Source organism: Mixophyes fleayi, chromosome 5 (assembly GCF_038048845.1).
Source record: "Mixophyes fleayi isolate aMixFle1 chromosome 5, aMixFle1.hap1, whole genome shotgun sequence".
Taxonomy (NCBI): Eukaryota; Metazoa; Chordata; class Amphibia; order Anura; family Limnodynastidae; genus Mixophyes; species Mixophyes fleayi.
In genome coordinates this window covers 212,389,072-212,409,509 of record NC_134406.1, presented here as the reverse complement: position 1 = coordinate 212,409,509, position 20,438 = coordinate 212,389,072, and the positions used below count along the sequence as shown (strand labels likewise).

The following is a 20,438-nucleotide window of genomic DNA, read 5'->3' as shown; positions in this document are numbered from 1 at the left end:
CTGGGCAACTTCTTGTCAATCATTGTCAGATGCTCATCAGCACTGCTGGTTGCTGAGGCCCCTCACGCTCAAAAATGGGGCAATTTGATTTAAAGTAACATCATTTATTGGCATAACACATCTATCCCAGAAGCAATATGACGATATAAGGGAAACGTATTAAAATTGGTGCACAACAGCAAAAACGATGTCCAAAGCAAACAAATCAGTGTCATTTTCAAATCGAGTTTTGCTAATGAAAATTACTCAATTTCACATACACCAATGTTTTACAAAATTACCACACAATGTGGAACAATGTCCACTGCTGTCAATCATGATGCTAGTGCCACTTAAATACAGCACAGGATTAAAGTGTTACAGTGAGAAAGTTCACATAGATTTTTTTTTTCTGGGTAAGGAACTGGACAATGTAAATATAGTAGAGTATAAACAGCAGCCAAAACTGTCATTACAGAGTGTATTTTTCCAAATCAGAATTTTAAAAAAAAAAAAAAAAAAAAAAAAAAAAAGAGAAACCACCACACCGAATCTATGACACTTTATTTTCAGTCATCTTATTACATCACTGGAGAATTTACCCAAGGACCAGATTAGTTGCTTTATCAGATTACTAACTTCACACAGTTTCTAAAGCATTAATAAAACAGCTATATAATAGGGATTACAAAATAAAGTAATAAAGAAAACTATTAAATACCATTTCCTTGTGTCAGATAATTAATCATTTTACTTTGAGAGATTACCCAGATAAAACATTGTTTGCCTCTTCATAGATTAAACAAGTCAGTTTTCATTTAAAAAATAATCAGGATAATACACTGAGATTTTAACATATTGTGTTGTTTGTTGACAGAAACACATGTACAACAGGCACCGCATCCTATGGTCTACTATAATGCCAAAACAACAAAGAACATGTACCCAAGTCCTAACTTGGATCAGGAAAGGTTCCTGAACATCTTCCCATCCCACTTAATTTCAAGGTAAGAGTAGCTCACTTTTAAACGGTATTGAATAAAATTAGATCATGAACTTTGACTGTTTCACCATCAATAAGCCCATCTAAAATTACAAGATCTGTTTGCAAATAAATGGAGCCTTTTTTCTTTGCCAGTCACCCTAAATACACAGCACTCTATTCAACCCCTTTGCTTCTAAGGTCAAGCTGCACTATGACCTGGAGTAAAAGAGTTAAAACATTTTATCAAAAAACATGCACAGCAATATCTGCAGGTGGTGCCATATCACTTTGTATGCAGGCTATAACCAGATGTCATACACTATCAGGAACAGTGTTCTCTAGGGTGCCTGGTGATCTGGTTCAGTGTTTCCAACCTGCATTATGCAGGTGCATGAACCACTGCAGTAATGCTGGCAGAACACAGCAACCGATTTTTCCTCGACTTCTTTACTTTAGTAATTCTTGATGCAAGCATCACACTAGGGTTATTCGTCATAGATTCGGGGAGGGCCATCATCATCATCTTCCTGGAATGCAGAAATTTTCTTTCCATGATTCTGAACGTGATCTTCATTCACTTTCTCCAGAGCTTCAATCTGGAGCAGGGAAGAAAAAATGGTTACGGGATTGCAGATTTAACATAAAATCACTGTGGCAAGCTATGAGTATTTGCCATTTCCCCGGGTTTTTATTCTTCAGGCTACTATTAAGGATTTATAATTCTGTACAGTGGCACAGACTACCATGGCAGACATGTAGTGAACAGAGAGGCTTTGGAACATCCCTCTGAGCTCTGCCTGTGACACCACCTTAGGAAGAAAGGACCTCACTGTCAGACACTAGACATGGCTGGCTGGGATCATGCCCAGGAGTATGGCATGCAGGATACAGGGCATACACTCATGGTTCTGTGCCCCCCCCACCCTCCCCCATGTAACGCATGAGAAAAGTACATTTTCAAAGTATGCATCCATTCCATAACTTTTCAAGCCATGTCAGCAATCTATTTATTCAATTATCAATTTTTCCTACAATATATTATTTACCTCTGCCATGAAATCCACTTGATTATCACAGGCAATATTCAAACCAGACACCATATTGAAGAGTTCCCGTTCATTTGGAGTCTCAGCAACACCACATTTTTGGAAGAACTGATCAAAGAAAGAACAAAAAAAAAAAAAAAAAAAACGACATTTTGTTATTGTTACTCCACACAGAGACTTGTGTGTTTATGGATTTACTTTAGTACAGTAGTTCTATATTGTGTGAATGACAAAGATAACAATATGGCTGTGACAGACAAGACATCATCTTATATTTATATATACACCTAAGTTTTCTACTGTACATATATATATACACACACACTTGTAGAGATGGTGAAAGGGACACTCAGGGTTACTTTCGGCACTAATGCGGCCAAGTGAATCCCCCCCCTCAGAGTCTTTCTAGAAACAATAAAATCATTCCCAGCCACAAGTAACGCTCCGCATGTTCCCTGGAGTACGAGTACATTAGTCTACAAATGAGATGAATATAAGCACTTCCACACGGCACTCAGCTTTAGGTGATGGGAATTTCCTCCTACTTGCAGTATAGAGGGGTCATATTTAATTTGAGAACAGATTGTATAAATACAACCAACTATTGTTTTACAGCACTGAGAAGAAACACTAATGAGAGACTGAGGATAAAGGCTACAGAAGAAAAAATAAATACATTTTACCATGTATAGACATATAGGGGGGAATTCAACAATGCACAGAGCGCTTCCAGAACGGTCTCTAAGGCACTCCACATTACCGCAACATTGCAGATCCCTCTTCGCTCCCCATAGGGGTGAGAGGAGAAATCTGCGCTGTTGCGGTACCATAGTACTGGAGAAATTTGCATCCGCTATCTTCAGAAGAACATCGCGGCTACCTGAATTACCCCCTTAGTGTGTCAGTCAAAATGCAGACTGATACATAGAACTAGCAAGTATGTCTTACAGTTTGTTTAAACAAAGTAAACAAAAATTATATAGCATCCCTTCAATCACATAGTCCTGATGTACCTGGGAAACATTTCTGCAGTCCCTGTATAGAAACTCCAGTCCATGGGGGTGAGTAGGTTCAACTGATTGACTTACATCAATGAGCCACACCTGCACAGAGAGAGTGGAAAATAATACCATCAACCGATAAGGTCTAACTTGCACTGTTATGTTATGTACAACACAAACAAACCAATACAATTTTATTTCCCAATTTAACTCATGCAATAAATATAGGTTTCATTTTTATTGATAGTATCTTATGCTAATAAATAAAATGTCTAACTTACAAGAACAGGATACATATGGATAGGTAAAAAGATGCCTTGTATTGGGGCATGTACAGCATGAGTTTGAACACACATTTACAAGAGCCATCACACAGAGGGACAGGACATAAGAAACAAGGCCAGTAAGGCCAACTATTGGCACAATGCTCTTTTTTTCCCGCCCAACTGTAAAAAAAAACATTTGCATAACACGAAATAAGCATAATACTGTCTAAATTCCAATAATTACTTTATATTAGACAGAAGAAATGGTTATTTTATGTATAGACGTGCTTTTTAATAAGGAAATAATGGCATCACCCTGAACATGTGCCTCTATAACCAAATTCCAAATTATACTAACCTTCCCATCATGCCACAACATGTTATATTCACTCAGATCAGCATGAACCAGACTACATTGGTCATACATCTGCTTCATCATCTGAAAGAGAAAAAAGTCACTAAGGAGAGGAAAACCATCTAGGATTTAAAATATAGATATATATATATATATATATATATATATATATATTTATTTGTCACCCTCTTCCCCCCTTGTGTATATATGAATTAATCTAATACACTGGGCATTCATTTTACCCTATATTCTCAAGCAGGAGAGGAATGAGAACTGGGACAGTAGAGCAGTACTGACAAATACTGCATTGTCACCCTTCAATTTAGTCATTTTAAAGAGCCTTATGATTAACTACAGAAATTACACACAAACATGCCAGTACCTAATCATATGTTAAACATCTATTAACTATATAAAACTAAAGTCAGGAGTACTGAAAACTTACAGCAAGAACCTGATAATAAGCTGCTTTAGAGTCTTCCAATCCAAGCTTTGCATCTTTTAGTGTGGGAGCAGGCATCTGATCCTTTCCAATAAAGGACATGACCAAGACATGCTTCTTTAACATGACAACTTCTGGACAAGGAATGCCAGCTTTCTCCATTCTGCACAATTATTAAAGTAGAACACACAACAGCATATATGTCAATTTTAAGTATTAGCTGTGTATTCAACTTAAATAGCTGGAAATATACAACTTTTAAAACACCCAAATAATTAATGAGATATTCATTATTAATAAGGAAATGGCCTTAAGATTCGCTTTTCTTACTCTAAAGTGTAACACTGCATCTATAATAGAAGCCAACTATTAATAAGGCATTTTGGGCTTGGACTTGCAGACATTGAACAGCTGAACAGGATTTAATTTCTATTTCAACACCAGTCTTGTGTGTAGTTTTGCACTCTGCTCACCTCTTCAAGTTGTGCTTTTCCTTTTCTGCCCACATGCGAATGATTTTGCGTGGATTCAGTTTGCTGAAACGATCCTTAAATCTGTAATCATCCTTTATATATTTGTCCCTGTTCTTGAACTCATTTAAGGTGGTCTTGAATACCTTGATGGCACATTCAGCAGGCACTTGCTGGTCTTCCATACTTCGAAAAGAAGTCAACAAATACAGAAAATTTATACGTGTAAAAATACTAAAAAAATAAATAAAATAAAAATAAATGAAATAGTTTAAAGAATAGCTCCAACGAAAATACCTATTTTATGTCCCTGCAGCAGCATCCTGGCTGCTCTTTGCACAGGTGAGCTTGTGATGGCTCACATACACTAACCACCATGCATGCAAACCTGTACACTTAAAAAAAAAAAAAAAAAAAAAAAAATCAAATTCACTGCCACCCTATATGCTGCAATTTGGGACTTGAAGAGTTGATGCAGGACGCTACGGGACAGGAGTAAAAACACAACCGAAAAACAAACAAAAAACACACCAATCTTCATAAGTAACAAGAGTGTTTAATATGCTGGGAGATGCTTTTTTTTCCTCTCAAAATAAATATTGATCACATATTACATTTAAAATGAAATTATCCATTAGGCATAGTATACTCCTAGAATTATAGAACTTTACACGTTATAGTAGGTTTGTACATACCTTCCTCCATTAGCATGAAATACAACAGACTCTTTTCCAGTGCTCACACAGCCGTTAATCGTGTCCAGAACCCCGGCATTCACCATTTTATACAACAGCAGTCTGGTCTTTGGGTCCACTACTTTCTCCTACACACAACAAGATGGCTGACATTAGAGAGCGCAAGGAGGCAAAAATAAGACTATACATGCTGGAGTCACAGGGTGACAAAATATCATCCACAAATGTAGACAGAGGGGAAAATAAATAAGTGAGCCACTTACCGTAGTAGAGACTTCCTTCTTGTCATGGAGTCTGGCACTCCTGCGCTGCTCAGATATGGAGTGCTGCTTTAACACATTGAAAACCTGGTTGGATAATTTCAAATCCATTCCAATTCCATCTCCAACCTGAAACTCTGGTGCAAACTGGAAAAGACAGAGTTTAAGTTAACTCGCCATAATCTGAACAACAACGGATATCAAAACTGGTATGAAACAGGCAATCCTAAAGATAATAAACTTAGGGGCTGATTTAGCGTCAAGTGCAAAATTTGCAGCTGGCGTTGCACTGCAAAGGGCGTAAATGCAAACACTGCATGTTCTTGCAGGCCGCACCCACATACTGACACTGAATTAAGGTGCTCAGCCAGGCAGCACTCTCCCAAACACCTATACTTACATTTTCCATACGAGCAGTATTCTTCCTCCCACACACCACCTCATCATGTTTAGTTGTAATGTCTTTCCCTTTTCCGATAAATCCTTTCTTTGGGGTTATGGTGGGCTTATCTACAAAGAAAAACACGAGTTGTTGCCTCATTAGATTGCATTATTTCATGAAAGGATTGTTTTCTGGAGAGGTAGCAGCAGGGTGGTAACTAGACATTTGTAGGACCCATAGCAAAATATTATAAGGGTCCCCATGTACTATTCAATGGTGAAAATATATCTACACATTATATATATATCTACACATTATATATATATATATATATATATATATATATATATATATATCTCTATATCGCACTTTGACAGAGTATGTGGAGCCCCACAGCTATGGTAGTTATGACTCAAGCAGCAGTTTATAGTATGTGCAGGAGCTGCTCTGAACATTCTTCCTGTTTGCATAGGGATTAAATAAATATGGTGACATATCAAGACCATAGCAACAGTTTTATCCAGAATGAGTGTTACTAAGAACAGAGGTTCCCTTCCAGTAACAGGTCAAGAGATAGAGAGATATATTACACAGTTGTGTCTTCGCCCTTACCTGCTTTGTATGGGTCATGGCGTGTGTCCTGCCAATCCACTTCATCTTCTGAACTGTCACTGTCCTCACAAGGATGCACCTTGCGGTAGTTTTCAAAAGAGATGGAAACTGGAACCAAGACAAACAAAATACAGTCACTGCACTAAAATGTAACGTGTCTATCTTCCTAACACAACCACCTTTGTCTCTCTTACCTTTACTGTCACCATTAAATTTCTTCTCCTCTCTTAGCAGTTGAGCATCATATTCCTTGTCAAACTGTGTCTGCAGCATCTGAGCCAATACTTCATCACTCGATGTATCAATGTTCTCACCAGTTAAGAAAGGGCCTTCATCCAAACTACAGTAATAAAGTTAATGAAAACATTGAAGTAAGTCACCCTTTTTAATAGAAAGAAAGCTGTATGTGAAAAACATAATGCCTTTAAAGCTGCATTACCAAGTATGTAGTTACATGTTCCCTTCCCCCTTGGGAATGTTTAATATGTTATTTTACTCAGTTATAACAAGTAGATTTGAGAAATTAAGAAATACAACAGAAGAATTTCCATTTTAACCCATCTCTTCTCTCAATAAAAGAGCACAGTAGCGCACATATTGCTATGGACTACTGCAAGCAAATACTTAAGCTGGGAACACCCTACAGAAAATTACTCCCAATGAAATATCTAACGATTTTAGCAACGTCCTGATCAGCATGCCGATTCATGTGTACACACTTACATGATTTTATAAGATATTCCTGCAGATCTGTGCTCTTCATCTGTCGTAACCATCAGCTGAAGAGATCATGACTCTGTACACTCTATGGGGATCTGCCTACACTGCTGGTCGCAAGTTCATACACACTGCAGAATTTGCCTGCTATCGTTTGTATTGATTTTCTTAATAAGTTTATAAAACCAAACCATACCATGTGCTTTGGTACGATAAAACACGATCTTGGGAGCACACACACTAATGCGATATCAGAACCAACAGTCGTTTTCTGTGTAATTGATACGATAACCGGGTGAAAAAACTGTAGTGTGTTCCCAGCTTTAGAATTACCTCCTGATTTTGTTTGGCATATATTACCCATTTACCACTTCTATACACATTTAGAAATTCCCATTACACACAGTTTAAACATCACATGTAGTTCCAGGTAAAACAACATATAACTTACAGTACTTCATGTGAGAGCACATGTCTCTCTTCTTCTATCTGCAGTTCTCTGGCAAGCTCCTCACTCATGACATCTGTTAGGGAGCAGTGATTTACAGGCTTTGCAGCTAAACCCCAAGGGCTCTAAAAGAGATATACACAAGGTTAGAAGCAACCACTAATAAGAGGTTAGATAATATCTTTCAATAATTTACTGCAAACTCTGCGCAATAGCAACATTCAAAAGTAAGGTACTTGTATTTGACAAAATGCTTTTTGAAGTAACATGGGAAAAAAATATGTATATAAAAGTGAATTCAGCCTTTAATAAGCTGGTGTCACCTACCTGGACACACTATTATCTGAAGGTTTATGAAATATATATTGGATCCACAATTTAAAAGGACTTGCAATACAATTTCAAGAAAGTCTCAGATTCAGGTAAGGAGTAGCAAAAGTGAATCCAAAGTTAAAGCATTTAAAGTTAAGAAATTTGTTTTAAATTAAATCTTCATTTTTTCTAATTCAACCCCACAAATATCATCTAATCCCAACTGCCTGCCTATTGGTCCATTTGAATATTTACCCTATTACACATTGGGACACTAAGGAACAGAAAAGTAGGTTACTGCATTAACTAGATTAGAAACACTGAGTCATTGGGAATTTCCCAATGCTGCTGGTGACATCACATACTTTAGTTATTGTGCAACAGATACAAAAGGTAATCACAATCTATAAACCTATAATGGTAATAAAATCGAAGAGTGCATCTGAAGAGAGTGCATCTGAAGAGAGTGCATCTGAAGAGAGTGCATCTGAAGAGAGTGCATCTGAAGAGAGTGCATCTGAAGAGAGTGCATCTGAAGAGAGTGCATCTGAAGAGAGTGCATCTGAAGAGAGTGCATCGGTGGGGGGAGGGGAATCAGCTGCCTAAGCTGTCAAATGTCACCAGAAAGAGAGGAGACCTGTATCTTAGTAACTCCGACACAGCATTAGTAACAGGAGATACATTACACTACACAAAACAGAGCACACTGCTAAACTTAACAAAAATATATATTCCCACACACTACTGTGATCAGAAACCATAACAGGCAATGTTCAGAAAAAAATTTAAATATTGTATAATTAGTGTAAGGTGTGAATATATACATATATTAAAACATTCAGCAAGAGTCAATATTGTATTTTAACTATTTGTAAAATGTCACCATGAGTTTGGGGAACTATAGCTAACTGGTGAGACCGGCAAATCCAAAAAATTCACACAAAGTACTAAAAAACAAAACAATGATAGGTGACAGAACACAAGTAAAGAGCATTTGAGTGATATTATAATAACCTACAGAAGATATATATATATATATATAAAAATAAAATAAGATACCACCTATAAAAACTTCTCATTGATGTATATGGCTACTGAAGAGAAGAAATGTAGAAAATGAGGGTTTGGAATTCTAACAGGAGTTTTATAATCTGTTTTTGGGGTCCCTTAGTTGAATCTTCAGTCACTTTTAATATACATTAAGAGACGAATTCTAGGTGTTGCACATTTACACTATAATAAATCTAGCAACTGTTAATACATAGACCTCATCTTTGCTGATAACTGTAATAGTATATATTGGTTTTATATAAAATACACATATATAATTATTATTTTTATTTATTTTCTTACACTGAGGTGACTCACCGGCCGAGTTTCTGGTGTTAGGATCCCCACTTGCTCCATCTTCTCATTCAGGCTAGGGCTGGTACTGGAGGGAGACTGTATGTTTGGGCAGAGAGGTGCTGGGTGACTGGGGATGTGTCCGGACTTGTCAGTAACTAGCGGCCTGGCCGGCTGTATGCTGTATGTGTGATATACCACCACGGTGCTCGCTCTACAGATACGATGATCGGTCACGATGATAGGATACTATACTATCACTATAATCACACGATGTACCGAGTGTCGGGGATTATCCGGCTACAGCACTAGTCTCAGATAGACGGTCTGACTGTCGAGCTCTTCCACCACTATGGAGTCTTATTCACTAGCGCGGTGCTTGCTGGGAATACAATATGACCACACCCCTCGTGAATGTCAGACCGATGACGTACACGTCTAGTCACCGCTGAGAGATGCCAGGCACTAGAGTACAGATACGTCGTTATATCGTCTAGTAAAGTGTCCCCATTGCAGAGCCTTTGTCTCAATGTACTCAGGGTGTAATATGCGCGTATGTAAATAAACACCACCGGCATTAACAATGTGTATATCTGCACAAATACTACATGTCTCACGTTCGCCAGCTCTATGGTGTCGGACAATTTTTGATTGTGCATTTGCACAGAGATTTAGGTAACTGGCTCTATCAAAATGGCTGCTGTACGAGGAGCCAGAACATAGATCAGCGTTCTCTAGCGTTCACATCTCAGAATGATGTCATGGAGATACTGTCTACTAAATAGCAATCTGGGTGGAGGTTGTTAGTTGAACAAAGGTCAATGACTAATGGCAGGAAGGCGTTTACCGTGATGACCTAGAAAGATTTATTTGCAGGTGTTGTCATGGATGTGGCACTCATTGCGTGACAAGGCGATTTGTGCCTTCTATTCCATATACTCAAATATCAATCTCCATAGACTTGACATTGTATTTGCTTCATAAAGTGCAAGTGCAAGTGCATACTGCAACTGGAAACGCTATGCCATGTCATGAAATAACATATTTCATGACATGGTGTTATGTTAACACTTATTGAATATTGTTTTCCTATACCTCCATGTGTTTCATTTTCTTAAGATGCTGGTAGGCTAGAAATATATATATATATATATATATATATATATATATATATGTATTATATATATTGTACCTATTATGGACATTATTCAACATGTAAGCATATGTACATATATGTAATACCTATCAGGTCATTTATTAGGGGGGTATTCAATTGTTAGCGAGTTCCGCTAAATACTCGCGCTCTAAAAATATTACCGTTAATACGGTAATATCTCGCTGGATTTCAGCTCGCAGCTCCCTGAGCCGCGAGCTGAAATCCAGCGAGTAAATTACCGTATTAACGGTATTTACGCACATATTACCGTATTACCGGTAATATTTTTAGAGCACGAGTATTTAGCGGAACTCGCTAACAATTGAATACGGTATTTGTTCGTCCGGACCTCAGAAAAACTCGCGCTCTAAAACTATTACTGTTAATACGGTAATTACTCGCTGAATTTCAGTATGAACCAAATGAACGGTATTTACGCGCAATATTACCGTATTAACGGTAATAGTTTTAGAGCGCGAGTTTTTCTGAGGTCCGGACGAACAATTGAATACCCCCCTTAGTGTGTTATGTGCACACTTATTAAATGTTTTTTCTTATACATCTATGTGTATTTAATTCTCTTAAGACGGCTGACTAGAAATGTATAGAGTACATCTATATATATATATATATATATATATATATATATATATATATATTATATGAGAGTATTATAGCAGCCAGAATTGCAGGTAAATACAGATTTGAAGAAATGGACACGTCACATCAACAAATAAATGTGACTTTATTGAGAATATGTATTTTCATATGTGTTAATTCATGTTGTATACACTTGCATACAGGAATACATAGATGAGATAGAGCATGTAATAGAAGATTTATTATAGATTTATTAGACATTTTCCATTAAAGTATTGCTATTTCTATTTGCTTCACGGTTTGACAACATCGCTTTTGGAGGAACTCTCGTCAGATTGTCGGACAGATGGTCGTGAGTACGTACACACTGCAGAATTGGAACAATATTGTTTTATCGTTAAACGTCATTTTTAGTCTGGTTTAAAAACAAATTAAACAATACAATGTGCTTTGGAATAATAGTCATTCATCGTTGCAGCATACATACGAATGCGATCAGGCCAAACAGTCATTTATCGCTTGATAGGCCCAAATGGGGCAGCACGGTGACTAAGTGGTTAGCACTTATGCCTTGGGGTCATGCGTTCAATTCCTGACCATGGCTTTATCTGTGAGGAGTTTGTATGTTCTCCCCGTGTTTGCGTGGGTTTCCTCCTGGTGCTCCGGTTTCCTCCCACATTCCAAAAACATATTGGTAGGTTAATTGGCTGCTATCAAATTGACCCTAGTCTGTGTGTGTGTGTGTGTTAGGGAATTTAGACTGTAAGCCCCAATAGGGCAGGGACTGATGTGAGTGAGTTCTCTGTACAGCGCTGCGGAATTAGTGGCGCTATATAAATTAATGGTGATGATGATGAATATTTGTCTGAAAACACAGTAATGGGAACCTAGCTATAGATAACATGTGCCTCACTATCTTGTGCTTTAGTGCTCATGCCTGTTATTATCCTGTATAGCATAATAAAACCGTTGGTGTCACGAATACGCTCATAGCTGCCGTGACTTTGGGTGTTTGCTGTATTAGGTCACACACGATTCCAGCCCACAGTCTTTCTACCTATCACACAGGTTATAGAGCTACTGAATCGCCCCCAAACAGCACTCACACCTCACACACTTCAGGTTTGCCACCACCTATTGAATATGGGCAATAGGATCCCAATCTACTGGCACACAAGGCTTCTAGCTGCTGACAGACTAGCGAGGCCCACACCAGTGAACAAAGGGTTAACTCTTCACACCTCCAGACTGTTAAACAAGTGTAAATGCAAGCACACACTAAGCTTGTTAATCAAATGTATCAACAAATCACACACTGGCATTCAAAGGATTAACTTGGTTGAGATATTTCTTCTTAATAGGTTAATATATTCATTAGCATATCAAGGACGCAACCTACTAAATTATAGATTTAATATACAAAAGTACAGGGCATTCAGATATAAAAAATAATTAGTAAACAATTAATAGATTAACATAACATACACAAGCAAAATGTCAGGCGCCGCCTCCCCACCCTTTATAGGTGCCGGAGACGGGCGCCTTCTCCTGCTGCTCACTCTCGTCCTGTTGCTAGGCAACGGGACATCAGCTCTACTTCCTCGTCAGCGATCAGCTGTTCTGATCGTCGATGCCTCCTCCTCCTATCAGCCTCCACCTGGCATTATTTAAACCTCACTCTGGCACCAGGAGGGTGCCAGAGTATTGGTTTACTCCATCTGTGCTCCAGTTGTATATATATTATTCTGCTATTCTGGTTCCTGACTCGGCTCGCCTGACTACTCTCTAGGTTATTGTCCTGTACCTTATTGCTCGTTCTGGTTTGATTCTCTGCCTGTTCCTGAGTATTCTGCTGGTTACCTTCGTTGTACTTCGCTAACCCTGGCTCCGACCTGGACTGTCTGACCTTTCTACCTCTTTCTCTGTGCTGGTTACTTGCTGGGAGAACCGCGACCTGTGAACCTCACACAGCGGAGTCCATACCTCCTTGCAGGGGTCCCTGGTGAACATCGGGGGTGCATTAGACTCTGCACCTACGAGTTTAGTAGTGCAAATACCAGCCAGTGATTATCCGTGTCTCTAAGATATGACAGCATACTCTGGCCATGAGCGGACTGGACGAACCTTCGGCCTGTGAACTCCTGTTACACCTGGCCCAGAGAGTTGAGCGACAAGAATCCAATCAGGCTCCGCTACTACAATGTATCCAGGGGGTTGTGTCTTGTCTGGATTCCCTGCAGGGTTCCTTTCCTGCGCACACGACTGCTTCAGCTCCTTCAGTCTCTACTTCCACCCCTACTACCACCTCTAACACAGCTTCCTCCAGAAGCCTGCGTATCCCTCCTCCAGAGAAGTATGATGGAGACCCCCAGAAGTGTCACGGTTTTCTTAACCAATGTGCCATACAATTCGAATTAGCACCGGAGAATTTCACTTCTGAAAGGTCCAAAGTGGCTTATTTGATTTGTCCTCTCCGGACAAGCCTTAGCCTGGGCGTCTCCTTTATGGGAGAGGGATCAAGCAGAGAAGCAAAAAAAGAAGGTAAGTACAGACTACAGAAAGTGGGGGAGAGGGCTACCAAATCACAAGGGGGGACTAAGAGGGCTACCAAAAAATGAGGGGGGTAATGAGGGCTACTAAAAAATGAGAGGGGCAGAAAGAGTGGGCTACCCAAAAACGAGAGGGGCAGAAAGAGAGGGCTACCAAAAAATGGGGGCAGAAAGAGAGGGCTACCAAAAAATGGGGGCAGAAAGAGAGGGCTACCAAAAAATGAGGGGGGCAGAAAGAGAGGGCTACCAAAAAATGGGGGCAGAAAGAGAGGGCTACCAAAAAATGAGGGGGGCAGAAAGAGAGGGCTACCAAAAAACGAGGGTACAGAAAGAGGGCTACAGAAAAATGAGGAAGGGAGTAAATTTATGTTAAAATATATATATATATATATATATATATATATATATATATATATATATATATATATGGTTATATTTTTGTCATAAAAGATTTACAAGATTAACAAGCACTGTGTATGTATGTGTATATATATATATATATATATATATATATATATATATATATATATATATATATAGAACAAAATAAGCGGGAGGGGGCGCCACATAGTATAATACTGTATGTAATAATAGAGAGAGATGTGCCACAAGACAGAATTTTGGTCACCAAGTGGGTATAGACACTCAGATATTATTGGTGAATCAGTAAGAAAAAGGAAAAAGCACTCTGGAACACCGACACCAAGCCAATATGTTGTGCGTACCAGATATAAAAACGTTAAGGCTTATCTGTAAGTATAGCTGATATCTTCATGAGTCAGATTGGGCTCCAATTCCCCTTCAGAATAATAGGATGCTTCACTCAGCACTTGGGGTCCAAAGCTGGCACTTCATATAGCCTCAGTAGTAGCCAGGGTTATAGGAAGGAAGAAACTCACCTAGTGTGATGTTTGAATGCAGCAGGTTCCCTATAAGGCTTCCTTGGTGCAGCAATCTTATAGGGAACCTGCTGCATTCAAACATCACACTATGTGAGTTTCTTCCTTCCTATAACCCTGGCTACTACTGAGGGTATATGAAGTGCCAGCTTTGGACCCTAAGTGCTGAGTGAAGCATCCTATTATTCTGAAGGGGAATTGGAGCCCAATCTGACTCATGAAGATATCAGCTATACTTACAGATAAGCCTTAACGTTTTTATATCTGGTACGCACAACATATTGGCTTGGTGTCGGTGTTCCAGAGTGCTTTTTCCTTTTTCTTACTGATTCACCAATAATATCTGAGTGTCTATTCCCACTTGGTGACCAAAATTCTGTCTTGTGGCACATCTCTCTGTATTATTACATACAGTATTATACTATGTGGCGCCCCCTCCCACTTATTTTGTTCTAGATTTATTCCAGTCCACCATCTGGCCCTGTTTGAATTTGGCAGCCGCCTGAACATAGGATATTCATTCACCCAAAGGGACATTATTTGAACTTGTTTGTCTTCTCAGAGTTACGCGCTGTACTATCTATTGTTTTTGTTTATATATATATATATATATATATATATATATATATATATATATATATATATATATATATATATATATATATATATAAAATTACACACACAGCGGTTGGGGGGGGAGGGGGGGAGGGGGGGGGGGGCAGCTGGTGTAGTAGTCTAGGACGGCAGTGACCCTTAATCAGGCCCTGTGTGACGCTCTAGTCATTGTAGTTCAGCAATAGCTAGGACACCTTAGTTTATCATGCCTCTCTGTGTATCTGATTGTTAATGTACTTTCCATATTCCAACCCAGAGAAAGATTACATATAGTATGTTTTACATTCTATAAGTAAGAGCATACTTTATCTTCATATTGCTGAATGACGTGCTTACATTGCATTTTATGTTGTAATGCAAATCTCTATATTGCTAAATGTGCTTTATATGTTCTAATATAAACTTCTATATATTCTGAATAACGCGCTTTACCCACGCTAATATAAACTTTTGTTATGATGAGCTCTATATGTTCACTTCTATGTACACCTTTGTATATTGCTGAATAATGTAATATATATATATATATATATATATGATTTACATAACACTTGATGTTGCTGTCATTTCCAAGGACAGGATTTTAAGATGTGTCTTTCAGTCGTGAAAGAAATGGAATGCTCAGGAATAAATGACAGAGCTGTGACAGGTCCAGCACACAGACGTTCTCTGCGGCTGGGTCTCTTTTAGCAGGCGGACCGTGCAGAGTGACGCTCACTGCTCATTGGAGTGTCTGCAGAGCAACGTGTCTCTGTCATGGCAGCCTACAGCCGAGCTCCTTCCTGTCTTGGTTCAAATTAGGATGAAGTTCAAGTACTAGCTGCGCTCAACAGAGAAGCGGAATGCGGTGACAGATGTATTTTAGGGGACCCGCGGTGGGTCTGGCCTTTTGCACCTTGTATTTGGGGTTTCACTTCACAAACAAGGTAAGAACAGAGATCTAATGGTGCACAATGATGTGCTGCGCTCTTTCAAGGTAGCACTGTCTAGCCTACAGTACTTGTTTGAGTACTCGACTGATCAGCCTTTAAAAATTATATATATATATATTGTATAAGAGTGTCGGAAACATAATACTGATGCATTTATCACATGTAATAAAAATGAAAACAGGAGCATGTAGAGCAAAGACTGCAAGGATTAAAGGGTGTCATTGCCAGTGCTAGTAGGTTGATATAACTGTTTTACTGACTGTCCGTAAATATATTGACGACTGCATATAGTTGGGATAGGGGTATATTTTTCTCAGTGAATTATTACAAAGAATGTTTCTGGTAATTTACTAAGTAGCATACACATGGTTAATAGCAAGGTTATATATATATATATATATATATATATATATATATATATATATATATATATGTAAACCACTGTTTATCAAATGATGTACTAAGTGCTGTTGAAGAGTTGAGATGGCTAACACTGCACCATCTCTTAACTTCTTTGATGGTTTGCATTCTGTTTGATTTTGCATGTATTATTAATATTATTTATGTAATAATCATTTTAATGACAATATTAAACAAGATCTCTCTGATGTCCAATTATCTGAAGTTCATTGCAATTAACTCATACATCGTATGGTGATGTGGAACCCTTGTGGAGCGTTATAAAGAATAATAATAGCAGTTACTCATTCTATACATGTTTTTTTTCTTTTCTTTTTGTGTGTTTGTGTGTTTTTTAGAATATTGGAAAGAGAGGATGAAATTTGGTGTATAGTAAACTGCCTACAGGAAACTCATGGTAGATCACTTGCTTTTGCCATTTCTTGTCACATTCAAATAGTCTTCCAGGGTTATTTTGCTTTTATTTTCATATTTCTATGGTGGTGTTTACATAAGTCATATAACTGGGCAGTGTTAATAGGTTTGCATTAGAATAGTACATCCAGTGGAGACTGTTTGCAAAGGGAATGCTGATGGTGCTATATATATGATTGTATGCAATAGTTTAATTGCTGCTGGTCAATTTGTGTGTTTCGCTGAATCTTTAAGTAAAAATAAGTGAACACTTCTTCTGCAAGGTACAAATATAAAGATGACATTTCTGCACATTTAATGCACAACTACTAATTCATTGCTGAATTTAACGTTGTCAGCATGCAGTTCATGTTTGAGATCTTCCCACAGATTACAGTAATATTCAACTCGGGGGACAATGAAGGCCATTCTGGAACCTTAATCTTGCCTCCCTGTGAGTATTATGGTTTATTTTACAGGTATGTTTTGGATCGTTGTCTTGATGGAATATCCAACCTCTTTTCAGCTGCAAATTCTACACTGACTCTTATGGATAGATTCACTAAGCTGCGGGTTTGAAAAAGTGGGGATGTTGCCTATAGCAACCAATCAGAATCTAGCTTTCATTTATTTAGTACTTTCTACAAAATGAAAGCTAGAATCTGATTGGTTGCTATGGGCAACATCCCCACTTTTTCAAACCCGCAGCTTAGTACATCTAGCCCTTAGACATCAGTTCGTAGGATTTGTTGATATGTAGTTGAATCCATTATTCTTTCCACCTGGACAATATTTCCAGTGCGACTTGTTATCAAACAACTCCAAACCATAATAGATCCACCCCCATACTTCGAGTTGGCGAGATGTTCCTTTCTTCAAATGCTTCATCTGTTTTTCTCTAAATGTTTTTTGTTTTTTGTTGGTTGTAGCTAAAACGTCCTATTTTTGTTTAAATCCGTTTCATCAGTCCAGAACACCTACTTACCTAAGTATTGTGGTACATACTTCATACTTTTGGTTATAGGAGGGACACAGTACTCTAGTGTCATCTAAACCTCTCTGCATGTCCTTTGCCTTAATATGTGGACTCTGCGTATCTCACCAGAATCTGGGCAACACATACCTCACCCTGATGTTGGTCTATTTATGAAGTTTCTGACAGTGGTGAGTCTAAGCTAAAAGCATTGCGATATATTATAGCCTTGCCCTCTTAACTTTTAATCCCTTTTATTGTTAAGTCAGCTGCTTAGAAGAGTCCATGGATTATTGACCTTCTAGTAGGCAAAACATCTTGAGAAGTTAGAAGGGTCAGACTATTTATTTAACTCTGCCAAGGAAGATTTGAGGCTATAAAATAAATAAATAAAAATTAATGGGGCCATAGCCCAGCGGGACCTAGGCGGATCCGGGCGCTCTATACCAATCCAACGGCCATGATCAAGATCAGTGGGGATTTCTCTGAACCTGTTGACATCACCAACTGCACGCCACAAGGTTGCCCACTATCGCCAATGATATTTGTACTATGCATGGAAGCATTAGCTCGGTCTATCAGGGCCAACCCAGATATTGCGGTTAGGCGATAGAGATTTTAAACTTGCTCGTTTTGCCGATGATCTCTTGGCAGTGATCACAAACCCCATTCGCTGGATTCCCAACTTGACATCACAATTTCTGAGATTTGGAGACTTATCTTATTTAAAATTAATTACACAAAATCTGTTGTATTCAATGGGCCTGAGTCATTAAGGAGAGCAAGGCAAAAAAAAAAAAAAGGAGTAAATTTGACCCTGGACACATGTTACAATGCAAGGGGTGCAAATGAGTTTATTATTTTCCTTGTAAGAAAAACTACTGGCTGCTTTTTCGTGTAACGCACAAATACTTGATAGCTTTATTTTTTTTTTATCCAAGCTAAATGGAATTTACCCTCCTCCGAGGTTTTTTAAACACCTGTAGCTGAAACATTTCCCGTATACCCTGGAGATGCATAAGACGGCAGGTAGGGAGCTCATCATGTGCAAAAAACCCTGAGCGCAACTGCCCAATACCCAAGACATACTCTCTCAGCCATGTATAAACTCCTTATAGAACACACTTTTACCTCGCTGCCTAAATACACCAGTGCTTGGGAGAGAGATCTGGGAGATATTATTTCGGAGCCAAATTGACATAACATTTTTCAAACAATGCATTGCCAGCTCAGTCAGCAATAGAGCTACCAAAACAGTATGAAGTCCTATCCAGGTGGTACCGTTGTCCCAGTCTGTTAGCTAAGATGTATCCATGGCTCACGGATCTGAGCTGGAGGTGTAACCTGGAACATGGCTCCTAATTTCACATTTGGTGGGAATGCTCCAAACTTTGTCCCTTTGGGGAGGCAGTGATACTTCTCTCCAGAGAAGTCGCCGGGGTTGGGGTCTTTGATAATCCCAGTTTTTGGCTGCTTAATGTTACGTTACTGACATGCCCATTTCTCTCTACAAGAAATATATACTGAAATATCGCAGTTGTGCAGACTGTGGTACCCGTCCACTGCAGGTCTCAAACACTGCTGTCCGCAAAGGAGTAGTTTGTGAGGCTGGACTTTTATTTGACCATTGCTGGTTTGATGTTGTCCTCTGTAGATAAGTTTTGTGAATACTGTGCCATATTGTATGGTTGGATAGAATTCAAAGATTCTTCATTGTTTGGCCATTGGAATACTTCATACCAACCACATCTAGCCTGGCCCCCATCTGACCAGGACTGCATGTGACACAACCCTTCGGGGATAGTGACCCCAGCTCCCTCCCTCACTTCTCCACCGATACTTCGCCTCTTCTCCATCTTTGTCCCTGTCCCACTGCTCAGCCTTTGGGGTATATTTACTAAACTGCAGGTTTGAAAAAGTGGAGATATTGCCTATAGCAACCAATCAGAGTCTAGTTATCATTTATTTAGTACTTTCTACAAAATAACAGCTAGAATCTCGTTGGTTGCTATAGGCAACATCTCCACTTTTTCCAAACCCGCAGTTTAGTAAATAGACTCCTAAGAGTTGTACTGATCTAGGTCTTCTGCTATCTACAGATAACCTCCCCATTACCTGGTTTACATTCAAACTGCTTTGAGTTGGTATCATGATAAGAAGTTATTGTTGGTGAAGTCCTCCAGGCACATTTGTACCTCTTAGATTTTGTAACCTGCCTAGACTGTGCCACTTTCAATAAAAACAGATTGTACAAAATAAAAATGAATGAATGAACTAGAAGTGTGCCCAAACATTTGCATATGCCACATTCCCTGTGTTTTCTTTTATCTGGAAAATTTAGCAAGTAAATACTAATTGTGCAAAAATGTCATGTATAAGCTTGTATCCTGCAGAGATTGTGTTAATGTTTTCCACTTTGTTTCATTCAGCGACACAACGGTATCTTAAATGATGCATTGTAGATCACATTTTGATTCCCTGATGCTGCCTGTGACCCCGGATAAATCACTTCATCGCTCTACACTGGGCGACAAAAAAAGTTTCAGAAACTTTTTGGGTCTCCGCAAAGCATTTGTTTTTGTTTTTG

The 20,438-nt window shown here is 38.7% G+C and overlaps 2 protein-coding genes across 4 annotated transcripts in view; one reads left to right on the top strand and one right to left on the bottom strand.

The window, feature by feature from the left end:
- Positions 1–526: 526 nt before the first annotated feature.
- RIOK3 (RIO kinase 3) lies at positions 527–9,698 on the bottom strand. The gene is made up of 13 exons (XM_075213422.1): positions 9,339–9,698; positions 7,662–7,783; positions 6,688–6,833; positions 6,494–6,601; positions 5,900–6,009; positions 5,503–5,646; positions 5,240–5,367; positions 4,548–4,730; positions 4,078–4,237; positions 3,636–3,716; positions 3,024–3,113; positions 2,011–2,118; positions 527–1,560 (listed from the first exon to the last, which is right to left on the bottom strand). The coding sequence occupies exons 1-13, from the start codon at positions 9,375–9,377 to the stop codon at positions 1,450–1,452; spliced, it is 1,530 nt and encodes a 509-aa protein (XP_075069523.1). The 5' UTR covers positions 9,378–9,698; the 3' UTR covers positions 527–1,449.
- Positions 9,699–15,780: 6,082 nt separating this feature from the next.
- Positions 15,781–20,438, top strand: part of SLC35D4 (solute carrier family 35 member D4) — an 85,009-nt gene continuing 80,351 nt past the window's right edge. Inside the window, exons 1-2 of one of the 3 annotated variants that reach the window (XM_075213419.1) lie at positions 15,984–16,059; positions 16,824–16,882. In XM_075213419.1, coding sequence (XP_075069520.1) covers positions 16,880–16,882 — 3 coding nt within the window. In that variant the 5' untranslated portion in view covers positions 15,984–16,059; positions 16,824–16,879. Of the gene's footprint in view, positions 16,060–16,823; positions 16,883–20,438 lie in introns of all 3 variants that reach the window. The other 2 variants (XM_075213421.1, XM_075213418.1) reach the window with 2 other exon arrangements.